The 24,167-nt window shown below is 37.4% G+C and overlaps 1 protein-coding gene across 1 annotated transcript in view; it reads left to right on the forward strand.

Moving 5' to 3' along the window:
- Nucleotides 1–24,167, forward strand: part of LOC128640469 (steroid 17-alpha-hydroxylase/17,20 lyase) — a 97,679-nt gene that overhangs the window by 53,823 nt on the left and 19,689 nt on the right. Inside the window, exons 4-6 of the mRNA XM_053692948.1 lie at nucleotides 10,044–10,130; nucleotides 20,606–20,818; nucleotides 23,267–23,436. Coding sequence (XP_053548923.1) covers nucleotides 10,044–10,130; nucleotides 20,606–20,818; nucleotides 23,267–23,436 — 470 coding nt within the window. The remainder of the gene's footprint in view (nucleotides 1–10,043; nucleotides 10,131–20,605; nucleotides 20,819–23,266; nucleotides 23,437–24,167) is intronic.

A 24,167-nucleotide genomic window follows, 5' to 3' on the forward strand; every position in this document is an offset into this window, starting at 1 on the left:
TTAAAACCCACCACCCACACACCCAACCCTACTCTAAAACCCACCCAATCCACTCTTAAAAAATCCTAACACTAACCCCTTGAAGATCACCCTACCTTGAGACGTCTTCACCCAACCAGGCAGAAGTGGTCCTCCAGATGGTCCGAAGTCTTCATCCTATCCTGGCAGAAGAGGTCCTCCAGACGGCCAGTCGAACAGCCAATAAAATGTGAGCTCAATCCTATTGGCTGATTGGATCAGCCAATAGGATTGAACTTCAATCCTAATGGCTGATTGCATCAGCCAATAGGATTTTTCCTACCTTAATTCCGATTGGCTGATAGAATTCTATCAGCCAATCAGAATTGAAGGGACACCATCTTGGATGACGTCACTTAAAGGAACCTTCATTCTTCAGTTGGACTTCATTTGAAGAGGATGCTCCACGTCGGATGTCTTGAAGATGGACCCGCTTCGCTCCGGATGGATGAAGATAGAAGATGCCGTCTGGATGAAGACTTCTGGCCGTCTGGAGGACCTCTTCTGCCCGGATAGGATGAAGACTTCGGACCATCTGGAGGACCACTTCTGCCAGGTTGGGTGAAGACCTCTCAAGGTAGGGGGATCTTCAAGGGGTTAGTGTTAGATTTTTTTAAGGGTGGATTGGGTGGGTTTTAGAGTAGGGTTGGGTGTGTGGGTGGTGGGTTTTAATGTTGGGGGAGTTGTATTTCTTTTTTTACAGGTAAAAGAGCTGATTACTTTGGGGCAATGCCCCGCAAAGGCCCTTTTAAGGGCTATTTGTAATTTAGTATAGGGTAGGGCTTTTTATTAATTTGGGGGGCTTTTTTATTTTATTAGGGGATTAGATTAGGTATAATTAGTTTAAAAAACTTGTAATTATTTTATTATTTTCTGTAATTTAGTGTTTTTTATTTTTTGTACTTTAGATAATTTTATTTAATTTTATTTAATTGTAGTTAATTGTAGCTAATGTAGGTAATTAATTTAATGATAGTGTAGTGTTAGGTGTAATTGTAACTTAGGTTAGGTTTTATTTTACAGGTACTTTTGTATTTATTTTAACTAGGTAGCTATTAAATAGTTAATAACTATTTAATAACTATTCTACCTAGTTAAAATAAATACAAACTTGCCTGTAAAATAAAAATAAATCCTAAGATAGCTACAATGTAACTATTAGTTATATTGTAGCTAGCTTAGGGTTTATTTTATAGGTAAGTATTTACTTTTAAATAGTAATAATTGTATTTTGATTTATTTAAATTATATTTAAGTTAGGTGGTGTTAGGGTTAGTGTTAGACTTTGGTTTAGGGGTTAATACATTTAATATAGTGGCGGCGGTGTAGGGGGGGCAGATTAGGGGTTAATAAATTTAATTTAGGTGGCGGCAGTGTAGGGGGCAGATTAGGGGTTAATAAATATAATGTAGGTGGCGGCGGTGTAGATGGGGCAGATTAGGGGTTAATAAGTATAATGTAGGTGGCGGTGGGCTCCGGGAGCGGCGGTTTAGGGGTTAAACACTTTATTTAGTTGTGGCGGGGTCCGGGAGCGGCGGTTTAGGGGTTAATAAGTATAATGTAGGTGGCGGCGGTGTATGTAGGTGGCGGCGGTGTAGGGGGAGGCAGATTAGGGGTGTTTAGACTCGGGGTACATGTTAGGGTGTTAGGTGTAGACATTCCCATAGGAATCAATGGTATATCGGGCAGCAGCGAACATTAGCTTTCTCTGCTTTCAGACTCCCATTGATTCCTATGGTATCCGCTGCCTCCAGGACGGAGGATTGAAAACCAGGTACGCTGGGCCGGAATAGTGGCGAGCGTACCTGGTAGAAAATTGATTGATCCAAAAGTAGTCAGATTGTGCCGAACTTGCGTTCGGAACATCTGTAGTGACGTAAGCATCTATCTGTGTCGGACTGAGTCCGGCGGATCGTATGTTACGTCACTAAATTCTTCTTTTGCCGGTCTGTAGGGTTTGATAACTAAGGCGAATCAGGCTTGCCACAAATACGCTGCGGAATTCCAGCGTATTTGCGGTTGACGGCTTGATAAATATAGGCCATTGTCTAATTTCTTGTACCTTCCATGTTGAATTCGCCCCTGTGTGTGGAGATGAGCAACACTGTGTGTACTCCGCACTCAAATTATCCTCTAATTTTTTTTAGCAGTGTCCACAAAAAAATTGTCCGTTGCAATTTTTGTGACTATAACACATATGTTAACATTTGAAGAGGTACAAAATTAGCTTCTCATTCTGTACGTCAGCAATGACAAAACTGTCTTCCTCCAATCACGGTGTGGCCTCACAAGATGGAGGCTCTGGGGTGCACACCATGATTGGAGGAAGCCGTTTTTATCATTGCTGACGTAAGTACAGAGGCGCTGTGGGATCGCCGGTCCGGCTTTACTGAAGAAAAAGGTAAGTATTTAAAAAAAAAACGCAAAAATTTAAAGTTTCATGAATGAAAGTGCCCCTGTTTTTAATATAATTTTTTACATTCTCTTTAAGCAAAATACAGAAAAAAGTTACTCACACAACACACACACACTCATACATACACACAATCACTATTAAATATATATATATATACACATACAGAAACATACAAAGACAATCACAATACACATACACTTATTTATACACACAATCACTTATACATTCACTAATAAATACATTCATATATATATATATATATATATATATATATATATAAAAATATATTGTAGAGATAAGTGCACTCTCACTAACAGCATAAACACATGCCAGGGTGCTAAGAGGAAATCACAGGGTTAATTAGACGAAGCACTCACTGGTCTTATCAAGTGTATCCAAATTGTATTCCTTAGTGACGTTTCGGGGTGTTCACCCCTTCATCAGACCAACAACAGTGCAAAAAACAAACAAACTTTTAAACAGTATTAAGTCCCTCCCCCAATAGAAAAAAACGCCAAAGAGTTGTCATGGTGATATCTAAATAGCAGAGTAGCCGTATCAACAGAAAAAAGCAAAATAATCCACATTTGAAAATATAAACAATTCATCTAAGTGCTATGACCTTCATAGTAGTGCAAAATCATTAATAGCAAACAGTGATATAGTTATAATAGCTTCAGCACTATAAAGTGTACTCATATGTGTGGCTAAGCTAAGTGTATAACGGTAGTGTGAGGTGATATGTAATGGGACATCTAGGGATATCAATTACGGCCTATATGGGGTTTATTTATTAGTGTGCGGACGGACATGATACAATGTAGCGTATGCTGTCGGCATTTATCATTGCACCAGCAGTTCTTGTGAACTGCTGGTGCAATGCCGCCCACTTTAGATTTGCGGCCAATCAGCCACTAGCAGGGGGTGTCAATCAACCCGATCGTATTCGATCGGGTTGATTTCTGTCCGCCGCCTCAGAGCAAGCAGACAGGTTATGACGCAGCGGTCTTTAAACCGCTGCTTCATAACGTCTGTTTTCGCCGAGCCTGACGGCTCACCAGAAACACGGGGCATCAAACTCCATACGGAGCTTGATAAATTGACCCCTATATGTGTCATGATGTCTAATACATAACAGGCCACCACGGTATTCTTACCATAATGCAAACATGCAGGGAAGGAAAGCTGGATGTTAGAAATGTAAACAGTTATCTGTGCCAACAGTGGAGTGGATAATTCCAAAAATTCTGTTCACTCTGCATGTGCGCATGTGTGATAACGCCCCTGATGTAATGCCCCTACTACTTGCATATCTTGATGTAGACATAATAACACATAAATTTACTGCACAGATACAGCCTAGCATTTAAAAAATGCTAACATTTACAATACAGTGCTTTCTAAACTGGTCAGGTTGGGACCCCCTTAAATAATTTTGAAGGTCCCCACAAAATTTGATAATGTACTGTGCTCAGGGAGATAGGTCAAGAGTTTAAGTTGGAATTATGAACCAAACAGCAGCAGTAAAGCAATTATGAAGAAAGGAAGATAAGGTTAATATTGACCTCTGCTTGTTCTTCAAATGTATTTTGGGTTTGGCTAAATGTTTTCAACTTTTCACACAACCTTGTCCATAAAGAAAAGTTAATGCAAATACAGTTTTTGTGTGTGTGCATGTATGTGTGTGTGTGTGTTTTGTTTATGTATGTATATGTACTGTATTTATGTATGAGTGAGTGTGTGTGTATGTATGAATTTATGTGTATTGTGAGCGTCTTTGTATGTGTCTGTATGTATATATATATAAAGGGTTAATTAGACGAAGCACTCACTGGTCTTATCAAGTGTATCCAAATTGTATTCCTTAGGGACGTTTTGGGGTCTATGCTCATGATAGAATTTCCTTCACTTAAGGAATTATTTAAAGTATTAGTTACTTTTCATACCTTTCCCAATAAAGAATTTTCTATAGTTAGAGAATTGGGGTTATTTTCATGTTATACTACAGGTCTGTTCCTATTTATATTTTTCCTGTTCTAAGACAAGCCTCTATACTCTTAAAGTGAAGGTGTTAATTTTTAAGTATTTTTATGGCGTCACATGCAGTGCCCTGCGGTTCTTCTCAGTCTCCTGGATGAGTTATTTGCCTGCAGAATTTGCTGCCCAGGAATCTTCTGCTGTATCTGTGGCTGTTCCACCTGCTGCTATATAGGTTGCCCGTCCTCATAGGTCTGTTGAGGAGGATATGTCGGTTGCCTGTGAGGGTGAAATCTCAGATTCGGACAGCATAATTCCTTCATTTGATGCTGAAGTAGTATCCTTCAGATTTAAGCTTAAACACCTCCGTGTATTGTTTAGGGAGGTTTTGGCTACTTGGACAACTCTGATACGCCTGTTGTTGTCAACCCTAAGAAATCTAGTAGACTTTTTAGTTACTACGATGTTCCTTCCTCTGTGGAAGTGTTTCTGTTCCAGAACGTGCAACAAAGGTATTTCGCAGGAATTGAAGAAGTCAGGGATTCCTTTCCCCCGTCTCCTGTATCTAAAATGTTTCCTGTTGCTGACTCCATTAACGGTTTATGGCGCATGGTGCCTACAGTGGAAGGGTCTATTTCTACTCTGGCTAAGAGAACTATGATCACTATAGAGGATAGCTGCTCTTTTAGGATCACTGGACTAATCTGGAGGCTTATTTTATCTTTGTATTGCTACTGTGTCAAGTGCGGCATCTTTTGGGTGCAAAGCCTTGTCTTATTCAATTTGGTAGAGACTCCTTTGGGAGATCCTGGCCAGAAGCCAATTCTTTTATTTCTGATGCTACCTTACACGTTTTTAAGCTGGGAACCAAGATATCTGGTTTCGCTGTGCTAGTCCACAGGGCATTGTGGTCAACTCTTGGTGAGTTGAATTTTCCTCTAAGTCCAAGCTTCTGGCGCTTTCTTACAAGGATAAGACCTTGTTTGGTCATGGTCTGGCATAACAATTTCTGATATTACGGGTGGAAAAGGGTCTTTTCTACCACAAGACAAGATGAATAGACCTAAAGGATATCAGAGTAGAAAACTGCAGCTGAGTCTAACTCAGCATGATAGGTTTGCCCCTGATCCGGGATCGGACTAGTGGGGGGCTGAATTTCTCTGTTTCTTCAGGATGGATACGAGTTGTCCCAGATGGGCTGTGGACTTAGTATCTCAGGGTTTCTAAATAGATTTAAAACCTTTCTTCCCAGAGGCATATTCCTCCTCTCAAGTTTATCTACAGTCCAGATTAAAGAGAGGCGTTTTAGAATTGCGTTTAGGATTTTTTCTCTCTGGGAGTAATAGTTACATTCCTGTAAGGGAACAGGGTCTAGGATAAAAGATGGAAATCATTCGTTCCATTCTCCTTGGTCCAAGAGGGTCAGTTCCTGACTACTATAGACCTGAAGGGTGTGTATCTTCAAATTCATGAGATTTGCCTTGCTGGAAAAACTCTTTTAGTTTGTGGCTATTTCTTTTGGCCTTGCCACGGCTTCCAGAATTTCCTCAAAGGTTCTGGAAACTCTTAGATTTCGGGGAATTGCAGTGGCGCCTTTCTGGATTATATATGGTTCAGGTGCCATCCTTTCAAAAAGCAAATTCTCAACTAAGATCTTGTTGTCCTTTCTGCGTTCTCACGGATAGAAAGTGAATCTGGAAAAGAGTTCCCTTGTTCCAGCTGCAGGGGTACTTTTCTTAGGGACCATAATAGTTTTCCCTATCTATGAAAATATTTTGACAGTGGTCAGAAAATCAAAGACTCTTTCTTCTTGCCTCTTTCTGCAGTCTACTATTCGGCCATTAGTGGCTCATGGTATGGAGGTCATTGGTCCATTGGTTGCTTCCATGGACATCATTCCCTTTGCTCATTTTTCGTCTGAGAGTTCTGCAGTTATGCATACTCAGACAATGGAACAGAGACCATTCAGATCTGTCTTAGAGGATAGATCTAGATCAGTCATCAAGAGATTCTCTTCTGTGGGGTTTTCTCAGGAGCATCTGTCTCAGGGCACATGCTTCTGCTGACTTTCCTGGGTGATCATGACCACGGACGCCAGCCTGCTGGGCTGGGGAGCAGTCTGGGACTCATTTAAGGTGCTAGGACTTTGGACTCGAGAGGAGTCTGCTCTCTCCATAAACATCTTGGAGTTGAGAGCAATTTTCTATGCTCTGATTGATTGGTCTCAGTTGTCCTTAGCCCGGTTTATCAGATTCCAGTCGTACAATATTATCTCCGTGGCTTACTTTATTTTCCTAGGAAGCAACTCAGAGTTCCTTAGCCATGAAGGAGGTGGCTCGGATTGTTTAGTGGATGGAAGCTCACACAATTGTTGTCTATCTGCCATCCACATTCCAGGACAACTGGGAAGCGGATTTCCTGAGCAGACAGACTTTTCTTCCGGGAGCAGACTCTCCATTCAGAGGTGTTCTCCAGGTTAGCCCTCAAATGGAGGGTGCCGTAGTTGGACTTGATAGTGTCTCAGCAGAATGCCAAGCTTCCAAGGTATGGTTCAAGGTCAAGAGTTCCAAAGGCCGCCCTAATAGATGACCTGGCGGTTCCTTGGGATTTTAGTCTAGCATACCAGTTTTATCCGTTTGCTCTCCTTTCATGAGTCATTGCTTGTAACAATCAGGAGAGAGCATTGGTCATTATAGTAGCTCCTGTGTGGCCTCACAGTATCTGGTATGCAGACCTAATAGAGATGTGCTCTCTTCCACCTTAGAGGTTGCCTCTGAGGAAGGATCTTCTAACTAAGATCCATTCCTTCTCCCAAATCTCGTTTCTCTGAAGCTGTCTGCTTGGAGATTGAACTAAGCATGGTTTTTCTGAGGCGGTCATTGGGACCATGATTCGGGTTCGCTAGCCTGTTTATAGAAAGATTTTCCATAAGATATGGCGTAAATATTTTTCTTGGTATGAATCTGAGGGTTACTCTTGGAGTATGGTCAGGTTTACTAGGATTTTTGTCTTTTCTCCAGGAAGGTCTGGAGAAGGGTTTGTCAGTCATTATTCTGAAGAGTCAGATTTCTGCATTATCCATTTTGTTACATAAGTGTCTGGCAGGATACGTCAGATGTGCAATCTTTTTGTCAGGCCTTTTGCTCCTTTTTGGAGTTTCAATCTTGTTCTTTTAGTTTTGCAGCAGGCTCTGTTTGAGCCTTTGCATTTCATAGCTATTGAATTATTATTTTGGAAGGCTTTGTTTCTTTTTGCTATCTCTTCTGCTCTGAGAGTTTCGGAACTCTCGGCCTTGCAGTGTGATTCGCCTTATCTTCTCTTTCATGTTGATAAGTCGGTTCTTCGTTCTAAGTTGGTTTTTCTTCCTAAAGTGGTTTCTGATAGAAATGTTAATCTGGAAATTGTTGTTCCTTCATTTAATCCTTCTTCTTATAAGGAACGTTTGTTGCACAACTTGGATGTGGCGCGTTCTCTAACATTCTACCTATAGGCGACTTAGGATTTTCACCAGTCTTCTGTCCTGTTTGTTTGCTTCTCAGGAAAGTGTAGGGTCAGAAAGCTACTGCTACTTCTTTTTTCTCCTGGTTGAGAAGTATTGTTCGTTTTGCTTATGAGACGGCTGGTTAGTAGCCTCCTGGGAGAATTACAGCTCATTCCATGAGGACTGTATCCTCTTCTTGGGCCTTCATAAATGAAGCTTCTGTGGATCAGATTTGCTAGACTGCAACTTGGTCCTCTCTGCATACTTTTTCTAAATTATTTTGCCTCGGCTGAGGTTTCTTTTGGGAGAAAGGTTCTTCAAGCGGTGGTGCCTTCTTTTTAGGTCTGCCTGTCTTGTTTTCCCTCCCTAGTCCTCTGTGTCCCGTAGCTTGGGTATTGATTCCCACTAGTAACTGAGGACATAGTGGACCTTAGGAAAGAAAACAAAATTTATGCTTACCTGATAAATGTATTTATTTCCGGATATGGTGAGTCCACGACCCAACCCCTTTTTTTTTATCAAGACAGTTATTTTTGACTATACGTCAGGCACCTCTATACCTTGTATTATTCCTTTTTCCATTTCCCTTCGGTCAAATGACTGGGATTTGTGGGAAGGGAAGTTATTCTTAACAGCTTTGCTGTGGTGCTCTTTGCCTCCTCCTACTGGCCAGGAGTGATATTCCCACTAGTAATTGAGGACGTCGTGTACTCACCATATTCGGAAATAAATAAATTTATCAAGTAAGCATAAATTTTGTTTTTGTAACTCATACTAAAATAACCACCTTGGGCTTCCCATGACAAAAATTTTTTTGTTTATGAGGTGACATTTCCACCTCTTATCCAATAGCCATACTAGCCATTTTTGCCGTGGCCTGACGAATGGGGTCATTTTAGTATGAAAAGCAACAAAATAAAGGTACGTTTTTTTGTACATTCAGTTAAACATCATTATTTATTGCACAGATGCAGCCTAGAGTTTCAAAAACACTAATATTTATAATTACTTTAAGTAATATTTGCATATATAAATGGTGGCTCTATAATTCCCTTGATATTTATGTGTGCCATTTATAAAGATGTCCAACATAGTTGGAACCGATCAGAAGATTTTGGCACCCTAGCAAGCTGAAAGCAATACAGAAATCAGGAACTTGTATATTGGTATTTAGTAGGTGAAATACTTCCTTTTATTAAATGAGGCATACCACTTATAAAACCACAAAGATTCAAGGATTCATATTGTAATACTGGTTCTAAAGCAAAGTAACCTCATTGTATGAATTGATACCTATTTAAAAGGATAGGAAGTCAAAATTAAACTTGCATGCTTCTAAAATAGTGTAATGTTAAGGCACTTTTAAATGTACTTCTATTTTCAAATGTGCTTCATTTTCTTGGTATCCTTTGTTGAAAAAGAATACACATATATCCTGCTGATTGGTGCCTGCACACATTTATCTCTTGTGATTGGCTAACTAGATGTATTCATCTAGCCGACAGTAGTGCAATGCTGTTCCTTCAGCAAAGGATGACAAGAGAAGAAAGCAAATTTGATATTAAGGGGCCGAATTATCATTGTGCGAGCGGACATGATCCGATATTGCGGATAATTTCCGCTGCACATCGATAAATGCCGACAGCATACGCTCTCTGCATTCTGGTGAACTGCTGGTGCAATACCGCCCCCTACATATTTGCTGCCACCAGCAGGGGGTGTCAATCAACCCGATATTCAATCTGGTTGATTTCTGCCGATTTCTATCCGCCGCCTCAAAGCAGGTGGACAGGTTATGTAGCAGCGGCCTTTAGACCGCTGCTTCATAACTTGTGTTTCGGGCGAGCCTGAAGGCTCGCTAGAAACTCGGGGCATCAAACTCCATACGGAGCTTGATAAATATGCCCTAAAAGTAAATTGGGAAATTGTTTTAAATTGTATCTTCTATTCAAATCATGAAAGATTGTTTGGGGGTTTCCTGTCCCTTTAAGAGCCTACAAGAAATGGCTCATTTAAAACTGTATAACCTTCTAGAGCTATGAAGTATTACTAATTAGTTACCTAAAAGGTATCACCTACCAGGTATTTGTAACCATATTAATTTTTCATTACTAATAGTGTGATAACATCCAACTTATATTTCTTTTGCAGATATTTCCAAACAAAGATCTTGAAATACTGAAGAAGTCTGTAGCAGTTCGAGATAAACTATTGCAGAAGAAATTGAAGGAACATGAGGTACGTATTTAAGATTATGCTTGTTAAGCTGTTTTGGAATCATCTTATAGTGTATCTAGAATGGTAAAACTGGGTAATAACTGTATTAAGGATGTTATGCAAATACGTTAAAAGAAGAAAAAATTGACAGGCTGAATGAAACACAAGGAACTGATAAAGCTGATTCTATGGGGCCAATTTATTAAAGTGTGGATGGACATTATACGATGTAGCGTATCATGTCCGCCGCACAATGATAAATGCTGACAGCATACGCTGTCTGCATTTATCATTGCACAAGCAGTTCTTGTGAACTGTTTGTGCAATGCCGCCCCCTGCAGATTCGCGGCCAGTCGGCCACTAGCATGGGATAAAGTTCAATGTACATTTCATTAGGAAGTTATAAAAAAATAAATAGATTATACATATATGACCACTGAAACTTTGGTAATTTACAGCTGGTACTATAGGCAGGTAATATGCTAACAGGTGTTCTAGACAAGTAAAGAACACCATCTAATGCAATATGTAGTTTGTTAACAGACTACTGGACCCCTATCCTGCTGTGTGTTAGAGGAACATGGCTGCATCTCCAATGATGAGGCCCATATAGGTTGATAGGTATGTTTGAGGTTAGCAGTACAAATACTTTGTTCACAAGAACATTCCTTGATATTTGAGGCTAGATTGTCTCTCTAGATGGGACCAGACTGATATATTGCTCTTCATGAAAAGCACAAGTGGGCTAAAAAAGGCTACATGCAGGGTGGGTAGAATGTCCTTTTCCATTTGAGTGTTTCCCTTTTCTTGTCTTGTATGCAAATTACCCTTAGGTTTATGAGTCTCTTAGGGAGATGGGACAGCCAGACATGGGCCTTGTAACCAGTGTGCTATTATATAGCTGCAGACAGGTCACCTTATGTGCCACTTACACTAAGACAGACCCCATAATGCCTTTCTACACCTTCAAGCCAGATTAACAATAAGCAACCAGCAAATATCCAGTTGGTAATCCATGATGAAGATATTTCAGTACAATCTTCTGTTAATTTATTCTACTACAATATAATATCAATCATATTAGAAAATCATCATATAAAAGTATATTAAAAAAAAGTATAAAAATGTAGTTCAAGTGCCACACCTGATATGTTACCATCTTATGTTTTTTGTGTGAGTTCCACAGATGATGGGTAATTATGTAAGATTAAAAAGGCTATTTTACTGAGACACCTGCATAGACTTGGACTATAACCTGATTGCTTGCTTGTTGTAAAGATGAGTTACCCCAATAAAAGACACCTGGCATCTGTCAGCAGAATGTGTTTTATCATCCATAATTTAACAGAAGCTGCAGATTCCTCAAGTGCAATGATAATCACAGCAGTCTAGAGCACCTATGCATCAAAAGCTACTTTTAAGGGACATTAAACACTAAGGGCTAGATTACAAGTAGAACGATAAATTATCACGAGCTCCCAAATTGGCAAATTTTCCTTTTTGCGAGCGCACAATAATTAACAAGTCATTACAAATGGCTGGCTATAACTACTGCATGCTCGCGGTAGCAATTAGCGCTCAGAAAATTAACTAGAGATCCGAACTCTGGTTAATTTTCTAAAAGTGCCCCAAATGCCCTCAAAATAGAGGGCATTATAGTTTTTAATAAAAAAAAAAGTCGCTAGGTAGTTTTTGGGGTCTAAAGTTGGTGGGAGAGGGGTGTTAGAAAAAACATTGCAGTCTATGAGAACTGTGTTCCCTGTAAATGGCAGCATTTGTCAATATATATGTATATGATTAAATACATATATATTTATGTGTTAATATGTCTATATACAGATATTAACACATACATTTATATGTATATATTCATATAGATATATTTACAAATGCTGCCATCGCTGCGCTACTAACCCCCTTCGCTGCCCGAGGTTCTGATGCTGTCTGTGATGTCATCAGAAAGAGGCTTCCATTAGAGCCTATGGAAGCGCACTCTCGTGAGCGCAATGATTCCCAGCAATCCGAATGTGAGCTTGAGTTCGCATTGCTGTTAACTTCTTTTTTTTTTATATATATATATATATTTATTTATCAGTTTTTCAACAATACATAAAAAGGCAAAACAAATCAAACCAAACGGGGGAAAAAAAAAAGGGAAGAGAAAAAATAAATAAATAAATAAAAAAGATAACTTGTGGAGGCGCAGCTCCTAGTCATATTATAACTTCCATGGAGACGCAGCTCCACATCAAAAAGAAGAACGTTACCTTATTCTGCGTTACATATTTGAGCTTTCCTAACTAAACATCAATATAAACCTAAGTTATGGACTTACAGCTCCAATTCACAATATCACTTTCTCGAAGACGCAGCTCCACATCAAAAAAAATACAAAGGTCTTGATTTGCTCTCCTAGAAAACTATTATCTTAGCTTACATCGCTTTTTCTATCAACTAAAATTAATCATCATATTAACATTTTCATTGCACCATGCGGGATGTCTTAAAAGTAAATCAAAACATATGGAACATGATATCTTTATAGCAAAACATAAATAAAAATAGTGTATATCAACCTGTCCTACTTGGTTCCTAAGTCAGATACAATGTAAGTCATATACTTCCTTATTACATTATAGAATATAAAAAATAAAAAAAAAGGGACAAATTGTCCTTGGTCTCTCCCCCCCGTCCCCCACCCGCCCCACTCTACATCCTTCCTTTAATGGACTTCACCAACGTTCGCAATCCATGTCGATGGATAAACATCTTGTAATGTTAATTCTACAAAACTAATAGAACACAACAACGGTAATAGAATTTGTTTTTGAAGTGGGAAAGGATATATTTTCATTACCGGTGTCCATCTATATAGGAAATTTTTAATTCTTTTCTACAAAACAGATTGGGGATGATAAGATTCATATAATGAATCCTGAATACCTTTCAGAACCAAAGCAACTCTTGGGGCCCAACTAGCTTTCCAATTTTGAAGTATGCAATGTCTAATTATCAGAATAATAGTATTTAAACTCTTTATCCACATATTATCACCCGTATCTTGTGACGAAAATAATAAAAGAATATTCTCTAATGATAATACTATGACCGTTTTAAATAATTTATTAAACCAGAAAATAATTTTCAGCCATAATTGATTAACTTTAGGACATAACCAAAACATATGGATCAAATCTGTATTATCTTTTGAACAATAGGAACATGTACTAGGCTTGGTTATATAAAACTTAGATAATTTAAGTGGTGATAAATAATATTTATTAATCAGTTTCATGTGCGATTTTCTCCAGCTCATAGATACTTTATATTTGAACAGAGTCTCAAAGCTCTGTTTAACTTTTTCATGATCTATTAAAGGAATTACTGGCAACCAATTGTTACATATATTATCTAAAAACCCTAGACTTTGTTTAGGCAGCATTATATCATACATCAGAGATATGGAAGTATCACCAGATATAAATTTTTGTATGCAGAGCTTAATATCCGACCATGCACTTGCCGGAGAAAAGAGCCAAATTCTGAGATGAAACAAAGTGTCGTATTTGAAAATAGGCAAACAGATTAGACCTAGGTATTGGGTAACTCATAATCTGAAAAATTGTTTCAGCCATAAGAATTTGATAATCTCCATCTAGTAACTGACTAGTCATTTGAAGGCCTTTTTCGGCCCAATCTTTAAAAACTCTTTGATTAATACCCGGAGAAAATAAAGGATTACTAGTTATAGGTAAAAATTCTGAAAAAGTATAATCAATACCCAAAATTGTACAAAACGTATGCCATGCTAGGACCGTGTTCTTAATTGACACGAGATGTAACATGTAATATTTGAAGGCAACTTCCCTGGTGGACAATGTAAAATAGATTTTAAAGAGAATGGAGAGATTAAAAATATTTGTAAGTCTCCAGATGAGACTATATTGGTCCCGGCAATCCAATCTATTGCTGTTTTAGCTAAAGCAGCCAGATTATACAACCTAAGATTAGGGAGCACCAATCCGGCAGATCCATGATTTTGCATTAGCCTTGAAAGTGCTGTTAACTTCTAATACCATCGCACATTAGCGTGCGCTAGTATTACATAGTGGAGCACAAATTTCACTTTCATAATAGCGATATTTAGCGCTCCACTTGTAATCTGGCCCTAAATACATCATTGCTTGAATGATGTACTCAGAGTAAAAAATAGCCTGAGAATAATTCGTACATGTATTTTTAAAAATAGTCGGCCAGATTACGAGTTTTGCGTTATGAGCGGCTCGGTAATAACTTGCAAGTTATTTCCACCGCTCACCTTTAATAGCACTGCTATTACAGGTTTTCCAAAAACCTGCGTTAGCGTGCAATATGGCAGCGTTGAGCTCCATACCGCACACAAATACCATCGCTGCTTTGAGCTGGTTTTACATGCTCGTGCACGATTTCCCCATAGACATCAATGGGGAGAGCCGGCTAAAAAAAAAGCCTAACACCAGCAATAAAGAAGCGTAAAGCTCTGTAACGCAGCTCCATTGATTCCTATGGGGAAAGAAAAGTTATGTTTACACCTAACACCCTAACATAAACCACGAGTCTAATCACCCCTAATCTGCCGCCCCAGACATCGCCGCCACCTATATTACACTTATTAACCCCTAATCTGCCACCTCCGACATCGCCGCCACCTACATTACACTTATTAACCCCTAATCTGCCGCCCCCAATGTCGCCGCCACCTACATACATTTATTAACCCCTAATCTGCTGCCCCCAATGTCGTCGCTACCTACATTACACTTATTAACCTCTAATCTGCCGCCCCCAATGTCGCCGCAACCTACATAAATTTATTAACCCCTAATCTGCTGCCCCCAACGTCACCGCCGCCGCCACTATACTAAAGTTATTAACCCCTAAATCTCTGGCCTCCCACATCACTAACACTAAATAAATATATTAACCCCTAAACCTAACCCTAAGTCTAACCCTAACCCTAGCTTTAATATAATTAAAATAAATATAAATAAAACTTACTATCATTACCTAACTAATTCCTATTTAAAACTAAATACTTACCTATAAAATAAACCCTAAGCTAGCTATAATATAACTAATAGTTACATTGTAGCTATCTTAGGTAGACTAGTTAGTAAATAGTTATTAACTATTTACTAACTACCTAGTTAAAATAAATACAAATTTACCTGTAAAATAAAACCTAACCTGAGTTACACTAACACCTAACATTACACTACAATTAAATAAATTACATTAATTAAATACAATTAACTAAATAACAAAACAAAAAAAACACTAAATTACACAAAATAAAAAAGAAATTATCAAATATTTAAACTAATTACATCTAATCTAATAGCTCAAAATAAAAAAGCCCCCCCCCAAATAAAAAAAACCCTAGCCTAAACTAAACTGCCAATAGCCATAAAAGGGCCTTTTGCGGGGCATTGCCCCAAAGAAATCAGCTCTTTTACCTGTAAAAAAAATACAAACAACCCCCCCAACAGTAAAACCCACCACCCACACAACCAAACCCAAATAAAATCCTATCTAAAAAACCTAAGCACCCTATTGCCCTGAAAAGGGCATTTGGGTGGGCATTGCCCTTAAACAGGCATTTAGCTCTTTTTTTTTGCCCAAACCCCTAATCTAAAAATAAAACCCACCCAATAAACCCTTAAAAAACCTAACACTAAGCCCCGAAGATCCACTTACAGTTTTTGAAGACCGGACATCCATCCTCATCCAGCTGGGAGAAGTCTTCATCCAAGCGGCAAGAAGTCGTCCTCCAGGCGGGCAGAACTCTTCATCCAGACGGCATCTTCTATCTTCATCCTTCCGACGTGGAGCGGCTCCATCTTCAAGACATCCGGCGCGGAGCATCCTCTTCTTTCGCTGGATCTTCAAGAATGAAGGTTCCTTTAAATGACGTCATCCAAGATAGAATAGAATAGAATTCTATCAGCCAATTGGAATTAAAGTTGAAAAAATCCTATTGGCTGATGCAATCAGCCAATAGGATTGAGCTCGCATTCTATTGGCTGTTTTCTGTTTTTTTAGATAGGATTTTATTTGGGGGGTTTGGTTGTGTGGGTGGTGGGTTTTACTGTTGGGGGGGTTGTTTGTATTTTTTTTTACAGGTAAAAGAGCTGATTTCTTTGGGGCAATGCCCCGCAAAAGGCCCTTTTAAGGGCTATTGGCAGTTTAGTTTAGGCTAGGGTTTTTTTTATTTTGGGGGGGCTTTTATATTTTAATAGGGCTATTAGATTAGGTGTAATTAGTTTAAATATTTGATCATTTCTTTTTAATTTTGTGTAGTTTAGTGGGGTTTTTTGTAATTTAATTAATTGTATTTAAAGGGCCATAATACCCAAATGTTTAAACACTTGAAAGTGATGCAGCATAGCTGTAAAAAGCTGACTAGAAAATATCACCTAAACATCTCTATGTAAAAAAGAAAGATATTTTGCCTCAAAGGTTCCTCAGTAGCCACATCCCATTGTAAAGGATTCTAAGCAGCATATTAGTATGTCTGTCCCGGGACAGCTGAAAGGATGAGCCTCGTGCACTCTCATATTATTTCCCTATTCAGATTAGGGAAGTTTACAATGAAATCTCATGAGAGTTAAGTCAAATCTCATGAGATCACAGTAAAAGAGTTCATGACCTCAGCACTGCTGATGCTGATTGGCTGCTGTTCATTTATTTATTTATTTTTTTTTTTTACCTGCAGCTGGGAGCAGCTGAATATAACATTTTACACAAAACTTACTCTGCTGATCTGAGGAGATTGTGAGGTAAAATATCTTCCTTTTTTACATAGAGATGCTCAGGTGATATTTTCCTGTCAGCTTTTTACAGTCATACTGCATCAGTTTCAAGTGATTTAGCATATGAGTATTATGTCCCTTTAATTAATGTAATTTATTTAATTGTAGTGTAATGCTAGGTGTTAGGTTAACTCAGGTTAGGTTTTATTTTACAGGTAAATTTGTATTTATTTTAACTAGGTAGTTAGTAAATAGTTAATAACTATTTATGGTTATATACTACTCTAGCCATATATTAGTAGTTTAAATACTGAATGGCTTACTAGAGTGTGTAACCAATGAGTCTGTAAAATATAGCTGAGTCTGCACTTCCATGTTTAACATAGGAAAGCCCACAATATTCAAAATTGAATTACGGGAAAGTAGAACAAAATAAATAATAAAATTAATATGGCCAAGTTGTTTTACTACATGTAAATAAACAATTTATATTAATAGCTTAAGGTGTTTGATGTCCCTTTAAATATGCTGTCCCATTCTGTTGAAGGTCCCAATATTATTGCACCAGCTGTACCTGCTAATCTCAAATCATATTAGATGCATCTAAATGCACCATAGAAATCCACCTTATACTTGTCATTTTGTACATGATGTGACAGACACCACATAATCCAACCTTTTAATGCCTTAATATTCACATAAAGAGTTTTCTCAGAGTACAGCAGATGCTTCTGTAATTCCGCTGCCTTTTGGCCTAGATTGAAATGTATTATTCTGTTTGTGAAATACAAAAATATTTTCCTCCCATCTTAAAAGTTTAAGATTGAAGAGAGAAAAATGTAAACGTTAGCGTTAAAAAATTTAAATCTCTTTGGGTTTTTAAATAATAGTTCTAATGTCTATATTTTTACTAATGTTTATGCTGCTGTATTTTATTTAAAAGAACAATTAAGTCAAAATTAACCTTTCATGATTTAGATAGAGCACACAACTTTCCAATTTACTTTCATTATGTAAATGTGCTGAATCTTTTTCTATGCACACTTTCTGAGGCAATAGTCCCTACTGAACCACATGCAGGAGTTAACAGAATTTACTTCTCTGCATTTTGCGATTCGCTAGTGGCTGTCACATGATGCAGTGGGAAGTAAAATGAAACTAATGTATAATTTGTCAGAAAGACTTTTGCATTGTCTTTTTAAACTTTCATGATTCATATAGGACATGCAACCTTCTAATTTACTATTATCATCAAATTTGCTTTGTTCTGTTTTGGTATTCTTTGTTGAAAGCTAAATCTAGGTAGGCTCATACACTGATTTCCAAGCCATTTAAGGCTGCCTCTTATCATTTTGATTGTTTTTCACAGTTAGACACTGCTAGTTCATGTGTGCCATATTGATAACATGCCATATTGATAACATTGATAACATGCTAATTCCCGTGGAGTTATTTATGAGTCAGCACTGATTGGCTAAAATGCATGTCTGTCAAAAGAACTGAGATAAGGGGGAAGTTGCATAGGTTTAGATACAAGGTAATCACAGAGGTAAAAAGTATATTAATATAACTGTTGGTTATGTAAAACTGGGGAATGGGTAATAAAGGGATTATCTATTTTTTTAAACAATAAAAGTGTTCAAGTAGACTGTTCCTTTAATTATATGGATTTAGATCAGGCAGCTGTTAAAGTATTAGGAATTGTGTGTCTCTTTAAGAACCTAATGAATTAGGTTGTTAAAAGCCCGTCAAGTGCACTTACCGTATTGCATTCACCTTCACAAAGGCACGCTCCGGTTTAGAAGTTCATTAATGTAGGCTCAAACACGTTGAAACGCACTGTTGTGGCCATGTTTGAAATTTACAGCACATAAATTCATATCCCCTATAAAACCTGGTCATGAAGATACAATCTAGTTTGAACATCTCCTCGGCAGATACAGGGTTACAATGGAGCGGGTTCATGCTTTACAGTTTCAGTACCTTTAAAAATTCAGTATAAGAAGATCTTATAAGTCCTTTCAACAGAAACCTGTATTGGCGATCTTGTTTTCTGATAACACAAAAATGGAAACAGTGCTTTAAAAACACTAACAATAAATATTATAAAAAACGATACTAGTAAAAGTTTGGCATCCAGATGGTTAAGCAGTAGTGCAGATAGAAACAGATTGCAATAGGTCCCTAAGGAAGCCATGACTCTGCAATCCCATTGTAAAACCAGGTTATGAAGACCCTTGTACTGTTAGTGACAGACACAACAATTCAAGTTTGACTTGGAATCAACATTCTTTTTATGAGATTACTACACTCTATTTATTGTGGCCTGACTGTTAGCCGACTGACATTTGGCAGACAGACATTTGGCAGACAGACATTTGGCCGACGGATAATAGTCCGACACACAAGTGGCTGTCAGATAACAGTCCGGCCACGAGATAGGTAGACAGATAGATAGATAGATAGATAGATAGATTTGATAGATAGATAAATAAATGCAATAGATAGATAAATTCGATAGACAGATTAATTTAATAGATAGATATATAAATAGATAGATTTGATAGATAGATAATTTCACAGACAGAGAATTACAAGACGTGCGGGCTGGGACCCATGGTTAGGTTCCCAGAGGCGGTTGCAGCGCCCAAGGCTCTGATTAGAACAGAGCACTCAGGAGCGTATCTGCCCTCGGCCGAACTCGGAACATGCTTCGGCATTCTGTCCGTCAGCCAGATGTCCGTCAGACAGAATGCTGTTGGCCAAATGGCCATCAGCATTTTGTCAGAGCACCCTATTTATAGATGATGGGATCCTGATATAACTTTTCCTGCAGATCCCTTAGCTTTACAGCATATCACGTACTCAACACATATACATTTGTAAATTAATATATACATATGTAAATGTGTGTCCTGTCTACTGTATACAGCCTATAGTGATGAACAGAGCTTTAATGAATCAATACCATGTATTTTAATACACCTCTACAATGTCTCCTGTGGCCATTGCAGGGTGTTTTGCACATGTGCAAGATAATAGACGGTTTCCAAATAATAATAAAATAGTTGCAAAGATGTCCAAAATGCCTTTTCGAGGTTCTATCGAGTGCCTTGAGATTTTGAATTTGAAAAGTCAATTGGTATCGAAAAAGTGTTAAAAAGTCACTCAGAAATGGATTATGATCACCAAGAACATTTCTCCTCATTGTAAAAATAGGACTTTTAGAAAAGATCGGAAAACGTGATTATGGGTGCGAGAAATAGGCAAAAACAAACAATTTTGATCACTTTGAATCAAAAAGTGACTTTTTCAGCCAGAAAAGGGCTAACAAAGCCTCAGCTGATAGATTGTGATCAAGGCCATTGTTACAAAAGCGCTGCCACATAGTGCTCAAGTGAAATGCTAAACCTACCTCAGTATTCCCTCATGGAAAGGAGCTAACTTTTAAAAAAAACTGTGCGCTCCCACAGAAGATTATTATGCAAAAGATTTAGTGCAGTTGCTCTATCTGACATGCAGATGTTAGCGCACACTATCACTTGAGCAATAAAAATATAACCTTAGACTTGTAATATGAGCGCAAAAATAAACGCACTGTTGATTGCACTCGAACAATGTTAGCTCACAATAGATATAATATTTGTAATCTGTAGGGGGGTTTATGCAACAGTTTATAGTTTTCTTCACTTATTCTCTGTGCAGGAGGCATTTTGCAGTGAGACAATAAACGATTTAATGGATGCACTTCTTAAAGCAAAGCTTAGTATGGAAAACAACAATAGCAATATTTCCCATGAGGTTGGACTGACGGACGATCACATCCTTATGACTGTTGGGGATATATTTGGCGCAGGAGTGGAAACTACGTCAACTGTGCTGAAGTGGGCAGTTGCATATTTATTGCATTATCCAGAGGTAAGATATTTACTTAATATCACTCCCGCAGGAACAAGAGACCAGCTGTCTTATACTAATATTCCCTTGAGAATTACTAGTGCAAACATGTTAGTACATTGCTTGTTGGTTATACAAAATTCTGTTTGACATATAATGAGACTTCCAATTAATATCAAGTTATTCTTTTTGTTGTTGATTTAATATTACTGCGGAAGTTTACTTCTATTGTTCCATGTCATAGACATTGTTTCCTTGTTACAGTGGTGCATTACAGTTAATTTTTACTGTTGTTATTAAAGAAGGATGTTTTAAATATACGTTAGAGTTGGGGTTTGTTTTTGTTTTTTTAAAGGGACGTGACACCCAAGTTTTTTCTTTCATAGAGCATACAGTTTTAAATATTTGTCTAATTTACTCATATTACCTTTGTTGTTGATAATACCTAGGTAGGTAGCATGCACATATCTAACTATTTTTAATAGCAATTTTGCAAGAATGTTTTTGAGAACTAGTTGGCAGCAGTGTTTGAATAATGTATAATATTGTTAAAAGCATATGCACTGAGCATGCTCCTGAGCCTGCCTACTTGCTATTCAGCAAAGGACAATAAGAGAACAAAGTACATTTGCTAAAATAGGTCAATAGAAATGTTTTCATATCCCTTTAATGGATGGTACATTGACACAAATTACTACTTTATTTTGTGATTCAGACAGAGCATATCCTTTTAAAAAAGTTTCCAAATTTGCTTCAACACCACGGTATTCTTTGTTGAAGAGACGCCTATTTAGGTGCCTAGAGCACTACATGACAGGATAAAGTGGTCTTACAAATGGATAACATTATTGCAAAACTACTGCCACATAGTGCTTCAGAAACATATACACTCTTGAGCTCACTTCCCTGCTTTTCAACAAAAGATACCAAGAGAACAAAGAAAATTTGATAACAGAAGTAAATTAGAAAGTTGTATAAAATGACTTGCTCTATCTGAATCATGTCCCTTTAAGGGTGTTACCTGGTAACCATTAGCAGTGTAGGAGTTGTCTTTATGAATCAGATATAATTTGATATATGGGTATCAGTTGGGCACAATTTCCTGTGAGCTAAAAGAATGTTATAGACAAAATTAGTCTCAGAGTATGGTACTTAGCAACTCTTACCTGATGGTATAAAAGAATTGGTGGGCGTGCCACCTTCACCTGTGATCGACTCATCTGCAATAGCCACACAAATATAAAAGTATAAAGTATTTAATAATCTATTCAATTTACATCTGCATCAATTAATATACTTTTCTTCATGATTTGAAATACTATTTTTTATATAGTTAAAGGGAAAGTAAAGTAAAAAAAAAAACTTTCATGATTCAGATAGGGCATGTCATTTTAAACAATTTTTTCCAATTTACTTTTATTACCAATTTTGCTTTGTTCTCTTGGTATTCTTAGTTGAAAGCTAAACCTAGGAGGTTCATATGCTCATTTCTTAGACCTTGAAGGCCGCCTCTAATCTGAAAGCATTTTGACAGTTTTTCCACCACTAGAGGGCGTTAGTTCATGAGTTTCATATAGATAACATTGAGCTCAGGCACGTGAAGCTCCTAGGAGTGAGAACTGATTGGCTAAAATGCAAGTCAGTCAAAAGAATTGAAATAAAGGGGCAGTTTGCAGAGGCTTATATACAAGGTAATTACAGAGGTAAAAAGTGTATTTATATAACTGTGTTGGTTATGCAAAACTGGGGAATGGGTAAAAAAGGGATTATCTACCTTTTTAAAAAACAAAATTTCTGCTGTTGACTGTCCCTTTAACAATTCTTTATTACAAGTTGTTAATGGACTCAGTGTAAACTAAGTGCAATATATTGTACTGCTGTCATTTCTCAAGTGGAAAATGAGAATCCAAAAGCTTTATAAAATACTGGAGGGTCTTAAAGGGACATGAAACCCACATTTTTTCTTTAGTGATTTAGAAAGAGCATGGCATTTTAAACAACTTTCTAATTCACTTCTATTATATAATTTGCTTCATTCTCTTGATATCATTTGCTGAAAAGCATATCTGGATAGGCTCAGAGGCTGCTGATTGGTTGCTGCACATAGATGCCTCGTGTGATTGGCTCACCCATGTGCATTGCTATTTCTTCAACAAAGGATATCTAAAGAATTAAGCAAATTAGATAACAGAAGTAAATTGGAAGGTTGTTTAAAATTGTATTCTCTACCTGAATCATGAAAGAAAAATGTTGGGTTCATTGTCCCTTTAACTATTTCAGCAGATATTTTACCAGCTGTCAGCCAGATGAAAATAATTATTAATACAAGCAATGTCAATTCAGCCATAGTAGTTTAGATATAAGCAGTTTTTCTAAACTAAAAGCATAAGGGCAAATTCATACAAAAAAACTTACACATTCATCCAGTTTACTTTCTTTTTTGGATTTTTATTTATAAACAAAATCTAGGTTCAGAAGAAGATCCAGAAAGAAATTGACACCAAGGTTGGATTTGGGAGATACCCAGTGCTCAATGACAGGAGAATTCTGCCATACTTGGAAGCTACAATTTCTGAAGTTCTACGAATCAGACCAGTGTCACCACTGCTTATTCCTCACGTAGCTCTAAAAGAGTCAAGGTATGTGCGAATATCTTTTTGTAATTTACAGTATACATATGGGGGTCGATTTATCATTGCGTCAATCTCAACGCATTTGCTGGAGTCAATATACTCGCCAGACATCGCTGCCGTGATTCTACATACGACGGCCTTATTTATTAAAAATCCTGTCAAAAACACGCACGTCAAATACGGCCCAATGAGCATGGTCTGTTGATAAATAAGAGTCATTGATGTTGCGGACATTCTGTTTTTTTCCAACTTTATTTATACCATTTCATTACTGTCCATGAACAAGCACATGTCTCTAAAGCTAATCTTTTATTTTTCATATGTTAATGTCCAAGAAATAGCTAGATATATACCTGAACAAACAATAATATCTCATAGAAAGTTATTTTTTTATTTATTTGTTATACAAAAAATCTGATATATGATATTTTCACATTAATTAATGTGTATTTGTATTTCTTTAAATCATTATATGCCTATCTCATGATTTTGTCTTTTTTAAAAATGATTATTAATGCTAGAATTTGTACATATATCTTTGCACATACTTGCATATGTATGTGTGTTATGTCAGAAATCTTTTGCAAACATATTTATGTCTCTAAATTCCTTTTTTTGTTCTAAACAATGTTGTCTTTCATATCTCTGTGTTTATTTATACCACTATATGTCGATAGTGTAAATATATTATTATTCTGAGCAAGAATAATTGCGAATATAACGTGTAATCAGGGTAT

This window comes from Bombina bombina, chromosome 9 (assembly GCF_027579735.1).
Source record: "Bombina bombina isolate aBomBom1 chromosome 9, aBomBom1.pri, whole genome shotgun sequence".
Taxonomy (NCBI): domain Eukaryota; kingdom Metazoa; phylum Chordata; class Amphibia; order Anura; family Bombinatoridae; genus Bombina; species Bombina bombina.